Consider the following 22093-nt stretch of genomic DNA (forward strand, 5'->3'; position numbering starts at 1 on the left):
ATACAGGCAGATTGTAGCTGAAGTGAGAACGCTCTAATGTCTATTGTAATGGATGTTCTAGACCTGTCTTTTGCATAGAAGTGCGTGAGTGTGTTGGTGTGAGAGAGAGTTCCCCTGCATGGGTGTATGCTCTTTATACACACAACTGATGTCTACCAGATCCAGGAAAATGTCTATGTGTTTATGTTTGTGAAACTCTCCTTATTGTATCCCCCTCCATCTGTCAGATCCAGGTGATCGAGGACGACAAGGCCAAGAGCACTGAGCCCTTCACCACGGGGGTCAGGGGTCAGGCCCCGCCCCTGGTCACCACTAACTTCCAGGTCAAAGATCAAGGTGTGCCTATTTCCTGCTCTCTCTGAATCTCTATAATTATGAGTCACCTGTTCCTTGCCTTCTCATCTACCATTAAGAGGAAGGTAGCACAGTCAAGGCATGCAGACGTACTATGTAATTTATAACTAAAGTAGTGGCTGAGATCTTTTTATTTTTTCCTAAAATCAGATTGGTGTGGGCCTAATACAGGATGTTTGAGAGAAATGCTTTGACTTGATTATTTACCAATAATTCCAGGATTTCTCCTAGGCAGGATAGCTTGGAGATAAGTCGCTAATTATTTAGGTCCAAGGGGGAAACAAAGAAAGAGAAAAAGCAGTTCTACAGTATCTCTACCTTTATGCAAGAGGCTTATATGGCCATTTTCTAGGCATTAGGGACTATGTTAACATAGAACGATTAAATGTGTTATTTACTCTGTAATTAATGGAACAGCTAATCTGAAGAAAAAATGTTAAGTTGTTAATGTTCTAGGAGGTAAGCTTGTAAGACGTTTTGTGAATGTGTCATGTCTGTCTGCAGGTAACGCCAGTCCCCGATTCATCCGCTGTACGGCCTACAACATACCATGCACGGCTGACATGGCCAAGCAGTCACAGGTGCCGCTGGCGGCCGTCATCAAACCCCTGGCCACTCTGCCGCCGGACGAGGTGAGAGACACGATACACTTCTCCTCCACTCACTTTGTGACACTGCTGAACCCTTTATCATCTCCTGTTTCTCTCCTTTCTCCCTCACGTGAAGGGTATTTCACCATTCCGCCCTAAGATTTATTACGGGTGATAGTTATGACACCCACCACTGTGTTCTTTATGATAAGGTTGGCTGGTCTCCTCTCTCTTTAAGGCATAACTATCACTGGTATTTCTTTATTTTCAAAGCCATTATTGGTAAACTTCCACCATACATCTCGTCTCTGTTGGACTGGAGCCTTGGTACCTACAGTACCAGACCCGATCAAATGATCGGCTTGTTTTTAGGGTTCCTCGAGTGCATTCTGAACTTGGTAGAGCTGCTTTTTTCCATGATGCTCCTTATACATGGAATACTTTACAACAGACTCGAAAGCTTGAGGTACTTCCTTCAATCGCAGAGTTTAAATCCATGGCTCTTGATATTTGTACTTCGACCTGTAACTGCTTTTAATCATTATTATTGTGTATTGTATTTGTTCTGTTGGACTTCAGTCCAGCATGGGACGTTCTTATCAATTAATCGACTTTTGTCTGTTAAGGTTAACCGTTATCGATTAATGAAATGTGCAACCCTATGCAGAACTATTCTTTTTGATCAGGATTTTTTTTTTAACGCTTGTATTGTAAGAATTTGATAAGGATTTTTTAAATGCTTGTATTGTAAGAATTTGATAAGGATTTTTTAAATGCTTGTATTTTAAGAATTTGATAAGGATTTTTTAAATGCTTTTATTGTAAGAATTATGCACTAATCCTTTCTCTTGGTCTGTGTTTTATATCTCTCTTCTGTCTTTCTCTCTCCTTCACTCTGTGTCCCTCAGACCCCTCCATACATTGTGGACCATGGAGATGGGGGTCCTATTCGCTGTAATCGCTGCAAGGCTTACATGTGTCCCTACATGCAGTTTATTGAGGGTGGACGCCGCTTCCAGTGTGGCTTCTGTAGCTGTGTCACAGACGGTAAGTGTGTGTGCATGTGTTTTTTTGAGTGTGCACTTGGGTGTGAATGAATTCAGTTCCAGCTGTCTGGGATATACCTCTCTGACATTTCTGATACTGACATCTCCTCCCTGTTATCTTCCCATTGTTCCCAGTGCCTCCCAACTACTTCCAGCATCTGGACCACACTGGGAAGAGGGTGGACTGCTATGATCGGCCAGAGCTCTCTCTGGGCAGCTATGAGTTCATGGCCACTGTCGACTACTGTAAGGTAAGCCTTGGCTCTGAGTGACAGTACTGGAAACCTGCAGGTGGTCTTCCTACAGTAAATGGGTCACATCAGGGTTTGTACAGGTGTCACAAACCAGGCCGTGTATGGCCGTGACAAAGAAGGGGGACACACACCAAACTAAGGATTAACAATAGGATTTAATGAAACTAAACTCAAACAATACATAAAGTACATAAATCACACATGGGATGTGTGGTCAGTCATCAGTGGTGTAAGTGAGTGCATGAGTGAGTGAAGGGTGTATGGGTGCAGTGTTGGGTAGTGCAAAACCAGGTTCAAACTACAAAGCAAGAAAAAGAAATCAATGTCCCCAGGAGGAGGAAGGGGCCAGCAACTGAGCTCCCAGCTCTTCTTGTAGAGCCCTGACACACCGGGCCCAGGCGTGCCAGGGTAGCTGCTGATGACGGCCACGCCCACCTCAGGAACCTGCTAGGACAGACGCACTGAACAGACAGTGAACACACACACGACACACCCAGACAGGCAAATGGAGTAGGCGGGGCCGTCACAACAGGTGCTTGAAATCCTTAACCCTTTGACATGTGCGATCACACGTGTGATTGTTCTAGATACACCCCTGCAGTGTAAGGTTACATGTGATTGAAACATTAGTAATAGAACATTCACAGATGATGCAACAAATGCCTCTGGTGTAGGTGTGTCCTCAGTCCTCATATTACCAGGGGTGCGTTCAAATTCAGCGAACATAGCGAACGTTGGCAAACTATTTGAAACTTTTTTCAGTTAGCTTTGTGTTCGCTAGAGAGATAATGATGGCTAGCACTGTTGTTCTGCCGAATTCTGACTCTGTTCGCCTCGCCAGTTTCGCGCAATGCATGCTGGTCAATTGAGTCTTTCAAAATAACAGCGTCTGTAACCACATTCAGTTTATTAAACTTATTACTAAAAAGAATTATATTTTCTGGTTTGGTTGAAGTTCATTGTAAACAAGACATATATTACATGTGTTTAGAGGCCTTTAACTTTGTTGTATTTGTTCCTTGCACAATCCTTAAAGGTGTCCTATTATGCTATTTTTGAACCATTTAATAAGTTTGGGGTCCCCAAAACATGTGTGAGTAGTTTTGCTGAAAATACCACTCAGAATAAGCGTTCTCGCATGCCTCTATACCCCTCCATTGACCACAAGATTAGATTGAGCGGATTGAGCGCTTTTTTCATATGCAAATGAGCTCAGCTAAGAGCAAGTCGGCAGGCTAGAGAACGAGGACTGTTGATGACGCTATGCTACTTCAAATATAGCTGGCTAGCCTGGACCATCCACACTCGATGCCACTGTGTGTTATTCATTGTCTTCTCTCCCTGACTAAACATGATAGTGTTAGTGCCCATGTTATTATCTCCATGGTTGCGTGCTGTTACCTCTAGCTACATTCGCTAGTTAGACACCACCAGCCTACCGTATATGTTTTTTCGTGTTAGCTAGCAAGCGTTAGTACTATATGCAAACAAACACACAGCATAAATATACCTGCAAGCAGGGATGTGGGGGCCAAGCAGTTTAGCTGCAAGCAGCCAAGGAATCAGCTAGACTGACGTGGTGACATGAGACGTGTTTGACAAGGGTCAAGGATGGTCCTGAGGATTTCCAAAGTCAGACATGTGGTTGAACGGGATTCGATCTCTGTACCTGCTGCTTGCAAGGCCGGCTTGCTATGCACTGTGCTACGCTGGATGTTGCAAAGGTGAATCGCCCTAGTCCACAAGGCATGTCAGCCTTCGCTTCCTCTCGGTTGAGTGAGTCTTTTCACAACCTGAGAGCAATTAATCATTGAAATGGTCTGCAACTGAAATTAACTTCATATGTAAGGTAAAAAATAAAGATAACATTAAACATTGTTTGGTGAGCAATAGGTTTTTTTCACAGCAGCCATCTTTAGAAAGCAGAGTAATGTTCATCCTGTGACTGAAACCAGATTGATTATTAATTACACCTGTTAATCTGGCAAACGATGTGCACTGCTTCAAGTTAAAATGGCTGCAGATTATGTGTAGGCCTACCAGGTTTCATGCAGATTGGAGGAAAATCTGACATGTGGTTGAACGAGATTCGATCTCTGGAGCTGCTGGTTGCGAGGCCAATGTGCTACCCGCTGTGCTACGACAGATCTTGCGAAAGTGACTCGCCCTAGTGCACAAGGCATGGCAGCTTTCTCTTCCTCTCGGTAGAGTGAGAGGGGGGGTGTCGTTGTTTAAATTGGCACACGGCAAAAAGTATAGATAGAATAGCTCAACTATTTACTTCTTCAGAATCCAGACAATCACACGAACATTTCCATGTATAATATGTCCTTCGGTCTTCAGAAGTGTAGGAGAGGTGACGAGACGAGAAACTCGACACTGATTCTGTCATTTTCTAGAGCGTGGCTTCATTGTTTTCAATGGAGGGGGGAAGTCGTCGTTCGAACTGTCACACAGTGAAAAATATACTTCAAAAAAAAGCTTAGCTTTTTGATTTTATGAATCCCAAGAGTCGTGTGAACATTTTGATATATAATATGTGTATGAGCTGTGAGAATTGGAAGAGGGATTGCAGTTTAGAAAATGTGACTTTTTCCAAAATGCGCCTTGTCACCACTCTACAACTGGTGAAATTGTGCAGAAGACCAAAAGTGTTCCTTGCATTCTGAAATCAAAAAAATTAAGTAATAATGAAACCATGAGCCAGCAACCAAACAGCATGAGCACTACTCTACACTACGATCGGCTTGTTGGTGCCTGGAATATTGTGTGCAATATGGCTGAATATTTATCAGATTTTGAGGATATAGAAGATGACTTAGAATCTGATGGAAGCCGATCGTAGCGTAGAGAATGTGAGCCAAGAGTGTAGCCTACAGACGGAGAATAGCCAGTCGGCGCGCTGTGCGCATTCGTGCTGGAGCAAGTGGGGAAGCTTTATTCCGTTTCTAAAGATATTTCTAAAGATCATATTACAGAGGCATGTGAAAACCACAACAATCCCTCGCTCTATGGAAGCACAACTAGCGGTTTATAAAAATAGATTGATGAAAACAACCGTTTCGTGGCAGAAAATAAATTTTTTAGAAGTTGCATTCTCTGTGCCCTGTCCGCTGCCATTACATGGATATACTTGCCTCGCGCTCGATTTTCTTCTACAGGCCTCCGAATTACACCAAAGTTATCTCGGTGAGTCAAACGTCTTATAATATGCCGTAAATAAGATCCAGGTAATCAAAAAATAGCCTTCTCCTTTAAAACATTACTGAGATATGACCCCAGTTCCTGTTTTGCAGCTTTTCTGCCAATTTTGATTTGCAATCAAATCTTTAAATTAGATGGTTTACTATGCAAGGTGCTGGGAAAGCTTGAAAGTGCTATATATATATATATATATATATATATATATATATATATATATATATATATAAAAAATAACTTCTGAAAAGCTGTATGAACCCTGATGAGGTCGTCCCCTCAACCCACTCTTCACACTGGTTCCATCAGGCCACAGCAGATCCCTGGCCTGGAAAAGTGCACGCTTTAGCAGGAGCTTTGTCCCTTCTGCCATAGCATCACTTAACAAAGAACTCTGATAATTATCATGTCCATTTTGTTATTTTTATAGGTATGTGTGCTTAAAGGTGGTTGGTGATGGAATGTATCTGTATGGTGTGGGGTGAATGGTGATAAATGTATATTTGTGTATATTGTATTTGTTGTGTTCATTTGAGGCGATGTGACAACACATTTCCTGTAAAGGACTATCTTTGTACTCTCTCCTTCAGAACAATAAGATCCCCCAGCCTCCAGCTTTCATCTTTCTGATAGATGTGTCCTACAATGCTGTGAAGAGTGGCATGGTGAACATAGTCTGCCAGGAGCTCAAGACCCTGCTGGACTACCTGCCCAGGTACATTTTAATATCTGTATTGTGTTTGCTGAACACAAATAATAGTAGATGCACAAGCTTTGGGAATCTCAACATGTTTCCAGTCTCAGTCTATGGATACAGGAAGCAGCGTCTCCATACAGTATATGACAACTGCTAATTATTGCAGACATAGAGCAGAATTCTGCCAATGCCTTAGCTTTTGGCTTTGGCATTCTTGCCATCTGCAGGCTCCTCACTGCTAGTCTTTGAGCAGTTGATACTTTAAAACCTTGGTAAGAAATGCCTCTTCTAGACTGATCAAATGCACATCCTACTAAAATGGTGACTTCTCTAGAGTGCTCAACAACAACATCTGGTGTATTAGCTGTAATATATGAAAAGGCATCATATTCACTATTGCACAGGAACATGGTTGCAGTTTTCCAAGCATTGCTCACATCATCTACGTTAACATTGGCAGTTATACACACACACACACACACACACACACACACACACACACACACACACACACACACACACACGTTACTGAGTATGGATCTACCTGGCCAGATGCAATCCTTCAATCAACTGCTATAAATCTACCCAGCGCTTAAGTGTTTCCATCCCGTGTCCCGCTGCTTTTCTGCCTCGACAAGCAAGTGCCAAATCAGATAGTCATTTCCACATGTGATCGGATCACCCAAGACGCATGTTAATGCCAGTTGTGAACAGGGCCTCTTCCGTCTCCCGTCCTTTCCAATTTGGTTTGCCACCTTGTTGCTAGTGTTAAGCCAGTGTTACCCCCGCCTTTGACACACATACAAACACACTGGCACATATTAATAGTTATTCACACATTGGGGGAGCTGAAACACAAGAAGCCTAATTCTCCTTTACAATAATTCACTACATGTTTACAATCGGGTAGGCCAATTCATTCAATAATTAAGTTCAGTGTATATGATGGAATAGTGGCATTATGGTGAAAAAGTGGCATACCCCTGGACCCCCCGGCATCATATCAAGTGTGTACAGTTATCATATCATACCCTCCCCATATTAGATAAACGTTGTGATTGGCTCGGTCGAGAACAGACTAGGTGGGAATCTGTTTGAACAGAAGCGTTACCAGACTGATCTGTGGAGAGAAGCATAATATGACCTTGTGATCACGATGGCAATGGCAGGCTACATTTGGTGTGTGACAGGTGTACATTTCCAACCCTGATTGTATTGTGTATTACTGTATCGAATTGTCTCCAGGTGTACACTGCAATAACATAGACTCAATCTTTCTCTCCCTCTAGGGAAAATCCTGACGTAGACTCTGTGGTGCGTGTGGGGTTCGTTACCTATAACAAGGTGTTGCACTTCTACAACGTCAAGTCCAGCCTTGCCCAGCCTCAGATGATGGTGGTGTCGGACATCTCTGACACATTTGTGCCGCTGCTCGATGGCTTCCTCGTCAACGTCAATGAGAGCAGGGTGGTCATTGAGAGGTGTGTGTGTAATGTGTTTGTGTCTATAATCCATCATAGAGAGACCTTGAAAGTAACATCTTAAAGGACAATGCTCGTTTTTGACAACCTGGACCTTATTTACGACATATTATAAGACATTTGACTCACCGAGATCACTTTGGTGTAGTTCGGAGGCATGTAGAAGAAATTTAAAATCCAGCGCGAGCCAGTATATCCATGTAATGGCGGTGGTCGGGGCACTTAGAATGCAGTTTCTAAAAATCTATTTTCTGCCGCGAAACGGTTGTTTTCATCAATCTGTCTTGATGAATCACTAGTTGTGCTTACATAGAGCATAGGCCTGTTGTGGTTTTCACATGCCATGATCTTTCGAAACGTCTTTCGAAACGAAATAGCTTCCTCACTTGCTCCAGCACGCATTCGCACAGCGTGCAATCGTTGCTCCAGCACGCTGTGCGCATGCGTGCTGGAGCAAGTGAGGAAGCTATTTCGTGCTATTTCATAACACATGGCAGTATCCCCCCCATTCCTCCTGGGATTATTTATATTTATAGCATGTACATATAACACTCATGCCTCTATTTGTATTGTTTTTGTGAAATTTGTAATTATTTGTGATTGAGCACATCGTGGAGCCAGCAGTAACATTTCACTGTACATTGTACACTACTATATACTTTTCACAAATAAAAATCAGAATCTGAAAACAACTTGTATCATCCCAACCCTAATCCTAATATTTAGAACATACACCAAGACCTACCGTACTAAACACCTCAAGCTCTGAGCTCTGTGGATTTAGAAGTACAGTGAATATACAGTACTTTAATTTTACTGAGACACCAAACATAGTTTTTATGTAGCCTACTAAGCAAAATGTTATTGTCACTGGGAAAAAAAGAACTTTGGTGGACCTCTGGTACATGTGTGACTTCACAACAAAAATGGGCAAAACAGCTGTTGAAACGAACTGTGCGTCAGACAAGAGGCCAGGAGCTCTTTTTTGGCGCCTTTTCTCCCCCGCAAAAAATCACTACAGTGTAACCACAGGCTTATTCTGTTCATGTGTCCAGTTTGCTGGACCAGATCCCAGAGATGTTTGCTGACACACGGGAGACTGAGACAGTGTTTGGACCTGTCATCCAGGCAGGACTAGAGGCACTCAAGGTACTGCTCTCTTTCATTCTCTCTATATAGATATCCCATTCTTCCCTCCCTACTTCACACCCCCCATTCTCGTTCTCTTCTTTCTTTCACCCCTCTTCGCTCTCGCTCTTTCCTCTCTGCCTCGCTCTTTTGTCTCCTCTCATTCTAGTCCATGAGCTCAACTGAGTGTTGGTTCTGTGGCATGTCTCTCCCAGGCTGCAGACTGTGCAGGAAAGCTGTTTCTGTTCCACACGTCTTTGCCTATCGCAGAGGCTCCTGGGAAACTGAAGAACCGAGAGGACAAGAAGCTAGTTGGCACGGACAAGGAGAAGGTGGGTACACACACACACGTAAACAAACAAACATACATACTAGGGATGCCACTGTCAGGATTTTCCCCCTCCAGTTAAAGGGGCACAGTCAGGCTTGTTTTGTGGAAATTGCCCTTTGAAGTTGTTCCCTTTCTTTACATGATTTAAGTATTTAATCAAGATAATATCAACTGAAACAAGTGTGACTGTGCCCTTAAATTGACAACACCGGGTTACTGTTATGGCTAGTCGATATGCCCAAAAAATGATATATTGATGTGTTTTATTTTGTGTTGAATTGCACGATTCACGATTTTAATTAATTTTACATGAAGTCTTGGGTCTATGTAGACAGGAAAAAAATTTGTTTCAAATCTTGAATCAATCAATTAAGGGATGGTTCTCTCTCATTTTTCATAGTTATTTGACAATATTTGATCATGTTATTTTATCTGTATGAATGTGTTGATAATATAATACTATATATTAGGTGGTAGGAGTACTGTTGATAGTATTTTTGTTTTTGAAAAATTAAAAAAAAAAAAAAATTTGGATACAAATTTCAAGTGCGTATAACATTACATTACATTACAGTCATTTAGCAGACGCTTTTATCCAAAGCGACTAACAATAATTGCATTTAACGTAGGAAGAGCCAATGTACTACTACTTGCCAGAACTCACAAGTGCATCTTCTTTCTAAAACAAACAAGTGACTAAGAGCATAATCTAGTGCTGAAGGCAAAGTGCAAGAATCACAATCTAAAGAACAGTGCAATATAATATAATAAGTGCTTAGGTGGGAGGATGTTGTAGTACTTCTTGAAGAGATGAGTTTTGAGCCTGCGACGAAAGATGGGCAGCGACTCTGCTGTCCTGACATCAGTGGGCAGCTCATTCCACCACTGCGGGGCCAGGACAGAGAAGAGCCGTGACCGTGTCGATCGACCGCAGGAGCCTCGGAGTGACGGGGCAACCAGTCGCCCTGAGGTAGCAGAGCGTAGTGGTCGGGAGGGGATGTAGGGTTTGACCATGGCCTGGAGGTAGGAGGGGGCTGTTCCTTTCATTGCCCTGTAGGTTAGCGCCAGAGTTTTAAACTGGATGCGAGCCGCTACAGGGAGCCAGTGTAGGGAACGGAGGAGGGAAGTTGTGTGGGAGAATTTGGGGTGGTTGAACACCAGGCGAGCAGCAGCTTTCTGGACAAGTTCCAGAGGTTTAATGGCTGACGCCGGTGCCCCCGCGAGGAGGGAGTTGCAGTAGTCCAGGCAGGAGATGACCAGGGCCTGGATGAGTACCTGCGCCGTTTCATTAGTGAGGAAAGGGCGAATCCTCCTGATGTTGTAGAGCATGAATCTGCAGGAACGTGTGACGGATGTGACATGTGAGGAAAATGACAGTTGGTCATCCAGGGTCACACCCAGATTCCTCGCAGTCCGAGTCGGGGTCACCACTGTGTCTTCAATGGTAATGGCCAGGTCCCGGTGCGGACAGCCCTTCCCCGGGAGGAACAGCAGCTCAGTCTTGTCCAGATTGAGCTTGAGGTGATGTGTCGTCATCCACTCCGAAATGTCAGCCAAGCACCCAGCTATGCGTGTCTCCACTTCTGTATCAGAAGGGGGAAATGACAGAACCAGTTGGGTGTCATCGGCATAGCAGTGATAGGAGAAGCCATGCGAGCGAATGACAGAACCCAGCGATGTAGTGTAGAGGGAAAACAGGAGAGGACCCAGGACAGACCCTTGTGGAACCCCCGTAGTCAGACTACGCGGTTCCGACGTCGACCCTCTCCATGTCACCTGGTAGGAGCGGCCCGTCAGGTAGGATGCAAACAGGGAGTGTGCAGAGCCATCGATGCCTTTCTCCTCGAGGGTGGAGAGGAGGATCTGGTGGTCTACCGTATCAAATGCTGCTGGCAGGTCTAGGAGTATCAGGACAGAGGAGAGAGAGTTCGCTCTAGCGGCATGGAGTGACTCTGTTACTGCAAGGAGGGCGGTCTCTGTCGAGTGGCTAGCCTTGAACCCGGATTGGTGGGGATCTAGGAGGTCGTTTCTGGATGTTGAAGTATAACCTTGAAGTATAACCTTTTACAACAATACTTTTGTGACTTAAAACTGACTGGGCATGGGTAGCATACTACCATGTTGTACCATGTCAAAGCATTTGCAGATATCTAAAAAAAAAACAAGGAATTGGCCAGCATTTGAAATTTGGCAAATTGGGAAGCTAATGCTTATATTGTCTTCTCGCTAGTAATGGTGCTCGGAGAGCAACAGACCTCCACCCATTAATGTATTTTGTGACTGTGTGCTCACAACATGCTTTGTATTGCTGCATTCATTAGGTCGAGAGCTTTATGCCAGTCCAACCCCTGTGTCTCTGTGACCTTCCCACATCAAAATATGGCTGTTTCAATCCCCCCCATTGACAATGTGCTCAGTGGTGCCTCCCTTGGGTCACGGGGGGTAATGAATACTTAACCGGATTCAGTCACCATCGCACACGTGTATTCTTGGTGTATTCATTAAGGGTGAGACAAGTCGTTTCGTAAAGAATTGCGTGATTTGTGGCGTTATAAAGTTATCCCTTCATGCTAATAATAAATGACAATTTTGACATGAACTAATCTCTCCTGCTCTTCTTTTTAGCTGTGATTAGCAGCTCCATAGCACAGTCTGTTGGTTGGTTAGTTGGTTGGTTGGTTGGTCTTGGCTGCATATGTGCGCTAGCCTGGGTCCAGACGTTCGAATCCGCCCACTAAAAGTTAGCTGATTCTTGGTCTGGTGTTGCTATGTGAAACAGGTGCTTCTCCAGTTAAAATATTATCCAGTGCTTTGCATCAGTAATGACGTTATAATCGAATCTCCCTCCCCCATGGATATCAGTTAGAGTGGAAGCAGTGTCAGACTGAAGTTCTCAAAGGAGTGTAACAAGTTGACAATTCTGTCCGATATCAGGCAATTCTGTCTGATTTACGCTGCTCATGCGTTTATGTGGTCGCAGCTATTGCAAATTTGTGCTTGTTACACAGTGTTGCAGCTTTTTTGAAATTGGTTATTGTATGATGGGAATTCATAGGTATGGCTATTATGTACAGTTGGTTATCCTGATCTCTCTGCTCCCCAGTCTCTGTTCCAGCCCCAGGTGGGTTTCTATAGCACCCTGGCTAAGGAGTGTGTGGCACAAGGTTGCTGTGTCGACCTCTTCCTCTTCCCCAACCAGTATGTTGACGTGGCAACACTGGGGGTGGTTCCTGTCTCCACCGGGGGCTCCATTTACAAATACACCTATTTCCAGGTGAGACACACACACACACACACACACACAAACACACACACACACACACACACACACACAAAACAACTTGCACCTATGTTTCAGTACCTGTAAATTAGATGTGTGTTCCAAAGTCCCAGGTAGACCGCGAGAGATTCCTGAATGATCTAAGGCGAGATGTTCAAAAGCCTGTAGGCTTTGATGCTGTCATGAGAGTTCGCACCAGCACAGGTGAGGGTTTGTTCAGAGAACATATACACAAACACGCACGCAAACACACACAAACACACACACACTTTCAAGAACTACACCTCACTTGGTAATGTTGTCCACGACAATTGTGTTACCTCCTCTCCTTTCCCCCCTCCTTCCCACCATCCTCTCCCCCCTTCCTCCCACCCTCCTGTAGGTATCAGAGCGACAGACTTCTTTGGCTCCTTCTTCATGAGCAACACCACAGACGTGGAGCTGGCCGGTCTGGACTGTGACAAGACCATCACTGTAGAGTTCCGGCACGATGACAAACTCAGTGAGGAGACAGGTGCCCTCATGCAGGTGTGTATGTGTCAGGAAAATTTGCCATTAGGAACAACATCCCTACTCTCTCGACCCGTCTCTCTGCTCTGTCTGCACCTCTCTCCACTGTACTGTATGTCTGCATACTTTTGTGTCTGTAACCAGGCACTGTATGAAGTTGTTATGCAGCAGGTGTATTGCGCAGGACCCAAGAACGTGCTTGTGTCATGAAGTTGTTTGGATCAGCAGTTCTAGAGAAATCAGTTCCAAACGGCACGGGCGAATTGTTGACATAATTTTGGCTACCAGATTTGTCAGAATAATGAGACCGGCAGCATGTATTAAGTCAAGCTCTTTTAGCCTTTTATTTCACGTTAAACATTAAAAATAATGTGTAGGCCTAAATTAATAAACAAATAAACTAAACAGTTTAAAATAAATTCATGGCTTTGTCCGCTTTGAAATAGCCTAGGCCTACTGTCTTATCTTTCTATCTACCATAAAAAGGGGTTGACACTTGCGAGTGTAGACTTGCAGTTTCTCAGAGGAAGAACGACAAACTAGGTTTCCCAATAATAAATTAAATTCAACCAAATAGAATTACTACAAATGGTAGTTATTGCAGGATAACAAAATAATGAACATTGCTGTTCGACCACAATTTTTGTGGTCAATTGAAGACACATTAGGGACACTGGCAGGCCTTTGGGGTTGGACCGTAAGGAATCGAGCATAAAATCATAGCTAGCCTACTGTCAACGCAGGGCCAGTGTGTACTTAGTAACTATCCTGCATCGGGACTGCTAGTTTTCCCTGTTGAAAGGCCATTTTCTGAAATGTTCAGGCACAGTGGCCCCTTTGTAGGCAGGGTGGCCCACTGTGCCTGTCCAATGGTAGGTTAAGCGCTGCGCACTGTAGCTTAAATGCAAATAAATGTTTTGGGCCTTTTCTCTTTTTGGCCCTTTACTGATTATGTGTGTCTCTCCTTAGTGTGCAGTGTTGTATACCAGCTGCAGTGGCCAGCGGCGCCTGCGTGTCCACAACATGGCAGTGAGCTGCTGCTCTCAGCTGGCAGACCTCTACCGTAACTGTGAGACAGACACCATCATCAACTTCTTCTCCAAATACGGTGAGCATCTCACATCATCTCAGAATAAAAAACAGATTTTAAAGGACCCTGAAACGTACAGCTTAAGGTACTGTACCTGGCACAGAAGTAGTAAATCTTTCTTTGTGTTGTGTGTGTACAGCATACCGCAGTGTGTTGAGCAGTCCCACTAAGACTGTGAGAGACACTATGGTGAACCAGTGTGCCCAGATACTGGCCTGCTACCGCAAGAATTGTGCCAGCCCCTCATCTGCTGGACAGGTAAGTGATGTACCATAAACACACTAGAACAGCCTTCATACACCTCAATTATAGCCAGCCCCTCCTGTACAGGCCAGGCCATTTAACACATACAAATACCAACACCATACACCTAACACAATGTTCTACAGTTTCCTCCCACAACTCCTGTCTGTATTTTTCAGCTGATCCTGCCAGAGTGTATGAAGCTGTTGCCGGTGTATCTGAACTGTGTGCTGAAGAGCGACATGCTGCTGCCGGGAGCTGATGTGTCATTGGATGACCGGGCATACCTGCGACAGCTGCTCAGCTGCATGGACGTAGCAGAGAGCCATGTCTTCTTCTATCCTCGCCTGCTGCCTCTGGTGAGACACAGCTCCTCTTCCATCTTCCATTACATATTATAATTTGGACTCAAAGTAGTGGCTCAGTCAGAATGTGCTAAATTACATTTTATGTAGAATAATGAAACCCGCAGAGATTAAAGCGATAAGTTTCATGATGATGACTATCTCGTTATTTCCTCTTCCTGCATAGATAAAGCTGGAAGGGGATTCGTTGCCCGTGGCAGTGAGGGACTCAGAGGAGCGGCTCTCTAAGGGAGGAGTCTATCTTCTGGAGACAGGGCTCCACCTCTTCCTCTGGGTGGGAGCCAATGCCCAGCAAGAACTGCTGCTCAACATTTTTGGCACACCCACATTCAGCCAGATAGACCCCAACATGGTAGGACACACACACATACAGTACGTTCTCACACACTGCTGTGAAATAGCGACAGTTTTTTTCCTGAACATGCATGCTGATCATGTCTGTCTGTGCGTGCGTGTGCATGTGTGTTGCAGACATGTCTGCCAGTGCTGGACAACCCCTTCTCTCAGCGGCTCAGAGAGATTGTCGACTCCTTCAGAGCTCAGAGATCACGATACATGAAGGTGAGAGCCCCCCTCTGTTCTCTTTCTCTCTCTTAAGTCTTTCCATCCAGTTCTCATAATTTGTCTCGTTCTCACACTCAATCTCACACTCATCCTGCCACTCTTTTCCCCTCTCTAATGAGTGCACAAGTAAATTCCTCCTAGTTCCTTTTCTATCACTCTTTCTCTCTCTCTCCCCCCTTCGTGAATTTAACTTTGTCTGTCGGTCTCCAGTTAATGGTGGTGAAACAGGAAGACAAGGCGGAGCTGATCTTCAAGCACTTCCTGGTTGAGGACAAGAGTGCCAGTGGCGGAGCCTCATATGTGGACTTCTTGTGTCACATGCACAAGGAGATCCGCCAGCTGCTCAGCTAGGACCGACCCCTTCACCCCTAGCCCCTGTCACCTTTCAACCCTTCTTGTGAAAGCGCTTTATCTTTTATTTACCTAATAAACTAAACCCCCCTCTCCCTCTGTCAGCCAAGGGCCAGAGACATACACAGCCGAATGACTGTCAGATTATTTGTGTGTGAGGTGTTGGGTCATAAGGCTCTACTCTCTTTCAAAAGTAAAGCTCTAATACAACTGGAGCTCACCTATTGGCTATTGGAAGACGTGTGTGTGTGTGTGTGTGTGTGTGTGTGTGTGTGTGTGTGTGTGTGTGTGTGTGTGTGTGTGTGTGTGTGTGTGTGTGAGAGAGACTGCGTGCGTGTGAGGGAAAGGGCTGATGTTGATTGTAGTAGGTGTACTGTCTAACACTAGCACTGAAGGCTGTTGTGGGTGTGTAAACGACCCTCTGATAGCAACTCAGACTCTTTTTGTATGATTCAAACTCAGTAGACTTAAGGAAGATTATAAGAAGACAAATATGAAATGAAATAATAAATGCTGTTGTTTTTCCATCTCTAGAATTATTTTTCTAATCGTCTTTTTCTCAACCATGGCCTTACTGTCCCTCTCCCCAGTGTGTGTGTGTGTGTGTGTGTGTGAGTGAGTGTGTGCAAGCGAGTGAGCGACCCAGACCAAGATTAATCTTAATCCTTAACGATATTTTCCATTGAAAATGTGTCCCGGATTAGTCTTAATCTGTGTCTGAAGCTATATGGTAGAGGAATGTGTTTAAATTGCCGTTGAAACTGGGAATATATAGATTAATCTGTAATGTCTCAGAACCACTGACATCAGAGGGTTCTTTCCTCAGGCTCACGTTGACGGCACTAACTCAGTGGGTCCACACACACTCAACGTAATAATTGTGGTGACACCTTGAGCTGATGCGTCATACACAGTGAAAGGGAGAGAGGAGAGAGAGATAAAGATTTAAAATAGCCCGAGTCCTCCATAGCTCAGACCTGCAAACTTGTCACCTTTTGGCTACAGTCACCTTTTTATGTTAACCATAGTAGTTTCAGTGAATCTAGAGGGTTTTAGTTTTGTATGTCGTCACCTTTTTCACTACTCCAGAGTTGCAGGTCTGATAGCTGATCTGTTTCCCAGACTGGGGACTGTTAGTGCTTCTATAACATATATAACCTGTACAGAATTAAACTTTTAAAATCCTGTCTGAACAGCTGTGGTTTGTTGTTTGGCTGACGTCTCTTTAGAGTGAGCACACACACACTAGCAGCCCTAATATAAACTGCTACTCTGGCTTTGACTATAACAGGCGAAGGGCTAGTGCAAGACTAGTCTGGTGTTTGTGTTTGAGTAGGCGTGTGTTTGTGTAGGGAAGGTCCTGGTGAATTTCTCCTAAGGAAAAGAGGGATCAGCCAACATGAGAATTTTAATTTCCTCCATATCGTATCATATTTCTTTTTCAAATCTTTTTTTTTGTGTTGTGTGTAAGTGCACCCTCTGGTCCATCTTTATTTTTACCTCCTGTGTGTTTCACTCACCATCTGACTAACCTTAAATGGGAACGCCGCTGTCATAGCAAGTTTAGCTCAAATGTCGCTTTGTCCTCAATGAAACCGATCCGTACACACCAACATTTAATCGATCCGTGCAGTAGTAAGCTAGCTCCTTTTTCCTCTGTGCGCGCACCCCCTTTATAATGGAGGTCTATGGGCCTCTGCTAAAAACTATGATAAACATGCATTTTCAAGGCAGGAAGCGCAGGGTGTGATCTTACCGGTGTCATTATGCTGTCGGTAAATATATCGCATTCTCAAAACGAATATTGAAACAAAAGCTCCATTTGTGCCAGAACTATTTTGCCGAACGCACTACACCATACCTTTCGCACTGTAAACTTCCGCCGTGGTAAAGCTAGATGATTGTTTACATCCTCCTAGCCATGCCTAACACATCAACACATGGGGATGGCGATTCATTTCACAAGACAACATTCTACTGAGACCGGTAAGGGGCTTCCTGGCGTTTCCTGCCTTGAAAATGTGTGTTTATCATAGTTTTTAGCAGAGGCCCATATACCTCCATTATAAAGGGGGTGCGCGCACAGAGGAAAAAGGAGCTAGCTGACTACTGCACGGATTGGTTAAATGTTGGTGTGTACGGATCGGTTTCATTGAGGAAAAGCGACATTTGAGCTAAACTTGCTATGACAGCAGCGTTCCCCTTTAAATGAGGAACATGGTGGTTGAAAGGTTAAATAAAATACAAAATATGCTAATTGTCTTTAGGCAACAAAATCTTTTTATTTATTTATTATTCAGCCATTTTAATGTATTTTAAAACATTTTTATAAGCCAAATTTCCCATTATAAAAGTTCACCTTAACTGTCGGCGTGGTAATGAGAACTGTCATGTGCCTCTACATCCACACATTGTTTGTTACCATAGCTAACTCCCTGATATGCAATTGCTAGCTAAGTTAGTATATCATACATTGATATAAGTATCGATAGCTAAGGTAAGGACGCTGACTTGTCCAATGATATGGTTTGCTCGTTAGCTAGCCGTTAGCTAGCTGAGTTAAGATAAAAGCACAATTATTAGCATCCTTATGAAAGCAAACTAACTAGCTAGCTAAATGAAATGGTAGGGGTGGTTATCCTTGTGTGGCTCGCTAGAGAACATTCTCAACACGTTGAAAATAAACAATAAATTTAACAAGCCTACTCCAAAACTAAAGAACGGACATATTTAATACTTTCAATGTGTTTCTTTGATGCCCTCTTGTGCAAATAGCATAAAAACCTAGAAAGTGTGACTATGGCCATGTTAACTCCTTTAAGTTATCTTCTGTTCTCTTTTAATTTTTGGTTTTGTCTCCTGGACTGCAAATAAAAATAATTGTTGAAATGTGTCTTGTTTTTCCCTATACCTTCTTTCTCTCTGTGTGTTTAATGCTGTTCTCATTTCGCGCGCGCATGCAGGTGCGTTTGTTTTGCATGGGGGCGCATTTGTTTCGGTAACTAGGAAAACAAGAGAGCGGGTAGGTAGGGTATCGCCCGGGAGTAAGATTATTTTCCAACCTGATATATTGATTCATTCAAAATCTGTTAGGCGGGGCAGGCTCTGCGCAACAGGAATGGGTATTTATAAAAAAGGTTTAGCCTGCAGAAAAAAGGCACTTCTCTATGAGCGGTGAAAAAGGCAGGGTCCCTTGCCCCCCCTTGAGATCTATGAGTGCACGTGCCTACCTATAGATATCACGGAAGCCAGCTCGCTAAATACTTTTAAAATAAATCTAAAAACGTAGCTTTTAACTAGCTCATTTTACACCTGCTACTGCCTCTTTATTCGTAATCTTATTAATTTTATTGGCCAGGTTTCCTGAAAGAGTTAAAAACTGTGTTTCTGTTTAATTTAATTGTGCGTGTGGCGACCGCGGCAAACTGATCAGACAGAGAGCGCGAGAGTGTGTGGGGCTAACTGATCAGACAGAGAGCGGGAGAGTGTGTGGGGCTAACTGATCAGACAGAGAGCGCGAGAGTGTGTGGGGCTAACTGATCAGACAGAGCGGGAGAGTGTGTGGGGCTAACTGATCAGACAGAGAGAGAGAGTGTGTGGGGCTAACTGATCAGACAGAGAGCGCGAGAGTGTGTGGGGCTAACTGATCAGACAGAGAGCGCGAGAGTGTGTGGGGCTAACTGATCAGACAGAGCGCGAGAGTGTGTGGGGCTAACTGATCAGACAGAGAGCGGGAGAGTGTGTGGGGCTAACTGATCAGACAGAGCACGAGAGTGTGTGTGGCTAACTGATCAGACAGAGAGCGCGAGAGTGTGTGGGGCTAACTGATCAGACAGAGAGCATGAGAGTGTGTGGGGCTAACTGATCAGACAGAGAGAGAGAGTGTGTGGGGCTAACTGATCAGACAGAGAGCGTGAGAGTGTGTGGGGCTAACTGATCAGACAGAGAGCGAGAGAGTGTGTGGGACGTGCGAAACGGTGAAGAAACGGTGAAGAAAGACCTTTTAACGTGTTATTATAACTAATATCTTACAAAAATGGACGTACGGAAATTGTTTAGTGCCCCCTGGCCTAGTAGGTGAACAAGTTTGAGTTCAACGTCAGCTAGCCTAGTACAGCGGAGCAGGCAGCTAGCAGCATGGAGGACCAGGCAGATGCTGCACCAACGAAAAGCACATTTAGTGCAACTGGCCTTTGAAAGAGACTTGACTAAGAAATTTGAAAACGAATGGAAGGAGGCAGTTATGATGAGATTCAACAATGCAGGGAGACGCCGACTCCAGCTCTACTAAGTGGTGAGTAAGCTGTAGCCTACTATTGTAATAATAATATGTTGATAGCAACTTTCAACAAAAAATGCAGCTCAAAGTGCTTTACAACAGGAAATGTACATTCACATAAAAATAGACATAAAATGATCATAAAAGCGGGGAAAATGAGATGGAAGATAAAATAATAAAAAATAAGATAAAGATGAGAAAAATTCAACATTAAGAAAAAGAATATTATTATTGTAATCTGACCCCACTGCTGATGTTTTTGTTATGTCGGTTCATACACAGTTAAAATTTGCGCTAGTAGGTTAATAATAGGCCTATCAATGTAGGCTATGTATTTATGTGAGACCTGTGGAAAATGCAATGCTGCCCCCCTGTGGTCATCACATGCCCCTCTTACAATAAGGTTCTAGAGCCGGGGCTGTGGTGGAATCAACTCTTTGTAGGTGATGACACCGGCTACCATGTCGGTTCCTATCCCCACTCTGTGTGAAGCTCTTCCCGCAGGCCAGGCAGACGTAGGGTGTCTCCCCCGTGTGGCTCCTCATGTGGATGTTGAGGTCTGACTGCCTGCAGAACGTCTTCCCGCAGTCGAGGCAGCGGAAGGTCATTTGTTGCCGGCACACGTCACCTCTGTGGCTGTAAGTGCAGCTGCAGTCCAGGAAGGCGTGACGGGTTCGGGCAACGGCATGGACCCGCATGTGGTAGTTGAGGCTGGAGCCGCTGGCGTAGCCTCGGCCGTACTGCGAGCAGAGGTGCGGCCTGGCACCGGAGTGCACTAGCAGGTGCGCCTTGAGGGATAACTCCGACGCCATTAGCTTCCCGCACTCGTTGCACAAGTGCTGGGTTACCGCCACGTGGCGCTCTCTGTGGCGCTGGAACTTGCTGCGGATATGGAAGGTCTGCCCACAGTCAGGGCAGATCAGAGGCTCCTTCCCCTGGTGGATGGGCAGGTGGGAGGTCATCTTCGCCAGGCTGGAGAAACTCTCGCCACAGCGGGAGCAGGTGTAGGGTTTCTTCTCCTCCTCTCTCTCCTCCTTTGATCGCTTCTTCTTCTGGTGCTTCCACAGGTGGTAGGTCTGGCTGAAGGACTTGCCACAGTCTGCAGCGGAAAGGTTTCTCTCCTGTGTCACTAGGTAGTACGCAGCGCGAAAGCTCCGGGTCGCAGATAGCACAGTGGTGACGCCCCCTGGAGGCATTCTCCTTGCCGTTGGCATGCATCATCGCCTCCACCAGCATCTTCACTTGAACTACCGCCATCTTCATTATGATCATGATTGTCATCAGGTTTTGACCATGCTAATCCTCTTCCTGTCTGTGGCAATGAGGACCGGTCTTAGCCTTCTCGGTCACCAGGGCTTTCTCCTCCACCAATTGGAGGGTGAGCTGTCTCTCGTCTTTGTCCTGTTCAGTGTCTTTGTCAGTTAACCTAACACAGGGACTCTGAGTCTCACTAGCGGCTGGGGCTTCATCTGTCTGGCGGGCTAGACTACTGGAAGATGCTACTGTGTCTGACTGGAGGGCTAGACTACTGGAACATACTATGGAGTCTGTCTGCTGTAAACTGGGAGGTGGATCAACATAATCCTCTCCTTCTGAGCCTGTGTGCTCCTCACTGGAACCTAGATCCTCATCCTCCGTAGACTCCTCCTCTTCTCCTGTATCCTCCATAAACTCCTCCTCATGACCCTCACAACTTGTTCCTTCAGAAGCTCCTAGGTTCAATTTACTGGAATGTTGCTTATCCTTCAGTGAACTGAATGTTGATCAATCCAGAGATAGCTTCTTCAACCAGACGGAGGAGATAACGTCTAGGTTATCCACTGTGTGATCTAGAATACCAATACCATAACTAGTAGCGTAGCCTACTCAAACTTTTCACTCTGGGTAATGTTGTAAAACCAGTAGTTTGGTATGAGTAATTAATTAGTAACACATATTTTGATCTAGCTCAGTAGACATCTCATTATCCCGCCCTAGAGCTCTCAACTATCCTGCCCTAGTCGTCCACTTTGGCTGTCCGCTAGTCACGGCAACCTCAGGCCAATCACAAGGCCCACATCTCCATCCGCTGGCTATGACGGGCGGTGCAGTCTGAAGACTGGAAACAACACTTTTTTTTATTGTTTCAGATGCAATAAAACGTGTCTTCAGATAGATAACATGTATAGCTGATGATAAATAAAAAAGCTAGAATTTATGTATAAATGGCCAGCCAAAAGGAAACACATTCATTTTAAACCACAGGCCATTTTCAAATTATGCCAGGATAATTGACTGATTGATTTTTATTTGAAATAATGTTCAAATACATATAGGGATTTCTCAATTGGGC

The 22093-nt window shown here is 44.5% G+C and overlaps 1 protein-coding gene across 5 annotated transcripts in view; it reads left to right on the forward strand.

Annotated features, from left to right (window-relative positions):
- The window catches only part of sec24c (SEC24 homolog C, COPII coat complex component), a 32441-nt gene extending 15622 nt beyond the window's left edge, over nucleotides 1-16819 (forward strand). For 3 of the 5 annotated variants that reach the window (XM_084456509.1, XM_084456512.1, XM_084456510.1), the window contains 17 exons: nucleotides 228-336; nucleotides 859-986; nucleotides 1853-1991; nucleotides 2126-2241; nucleotides 6033-6157; nucleotides 7429-7620; nucleotides 8676-8769; nucleotides 8964-9080; nucleotides 12183-12353; nucleotides 12467-12563; nucleotides 12742-12887; nucleotides 13839-13977; nucleotides 14099-14217; nucleotides 14382-14561; nucleotides 14734-14919; nucleotides 15039-15128; nucleotides 15342-16819. In XM_084456509.1, the coding sequence (XP_084312635.1) occupies nucleotides 228-336; nucleotides 859-986; nucleotides 1853-1991; nucleotides 2126-2241; nucleotides 6033-6157; nucleotides 7429-7620; nucleotides 8676-8769; nucleotides 8964-9080; nucleotides 12183-12353; nucleotides 12467-12563; nucleotides 12742-12887; nucleotides 13839-13977; nucleotides 14099-14217; nucleotides 14382-14561; nucleotides 14734-14919; nucleotides 15039-15128; nucleotides 15342-15482 (2289 nt within the window). In that variant the 3' untranslated portion in view covers nucleotides 15483-16819. The remainder of the gene's footprint in view (nucleotides 1-227; nucleotides 337-858; nucleotides 987-1852; nucleotides 1992-2125; nucleotides 2242-6032; nucleotides 6158-7428; nucleotides 7621-8675; nucleotides 8770-8963; nucleotides 9081-12182; nucleotides 12354-12466; nucleotides 12564-12741; nucleotides 12888-13838; nucleotides 13978-14098; nucleotides 14218-14381; nucleotides 14562-14733; nucleotides 14920-15038; nucleotides 15129-15341) is intronic. The other 2 variants (XM_084456508.1, XM_084456511.1) reach the window with 1 other exon arrangement.
- Nucleotides 16820-22093: the final 5274 nt, after the last annotated feature.

The sequence above is a fragment of the Borostomias antarcticus genome (genome assembly GCF_949987555.1).
Source record: "Borostomias antarcticus genome assembly, chromosome: 22".
Lineage (NCBI taxonomy): Eukaryota > Metazoa > Chordata > Actinopteri > Stomiiformes > Stomiidae > Borostomias > Borostomias antarcticus.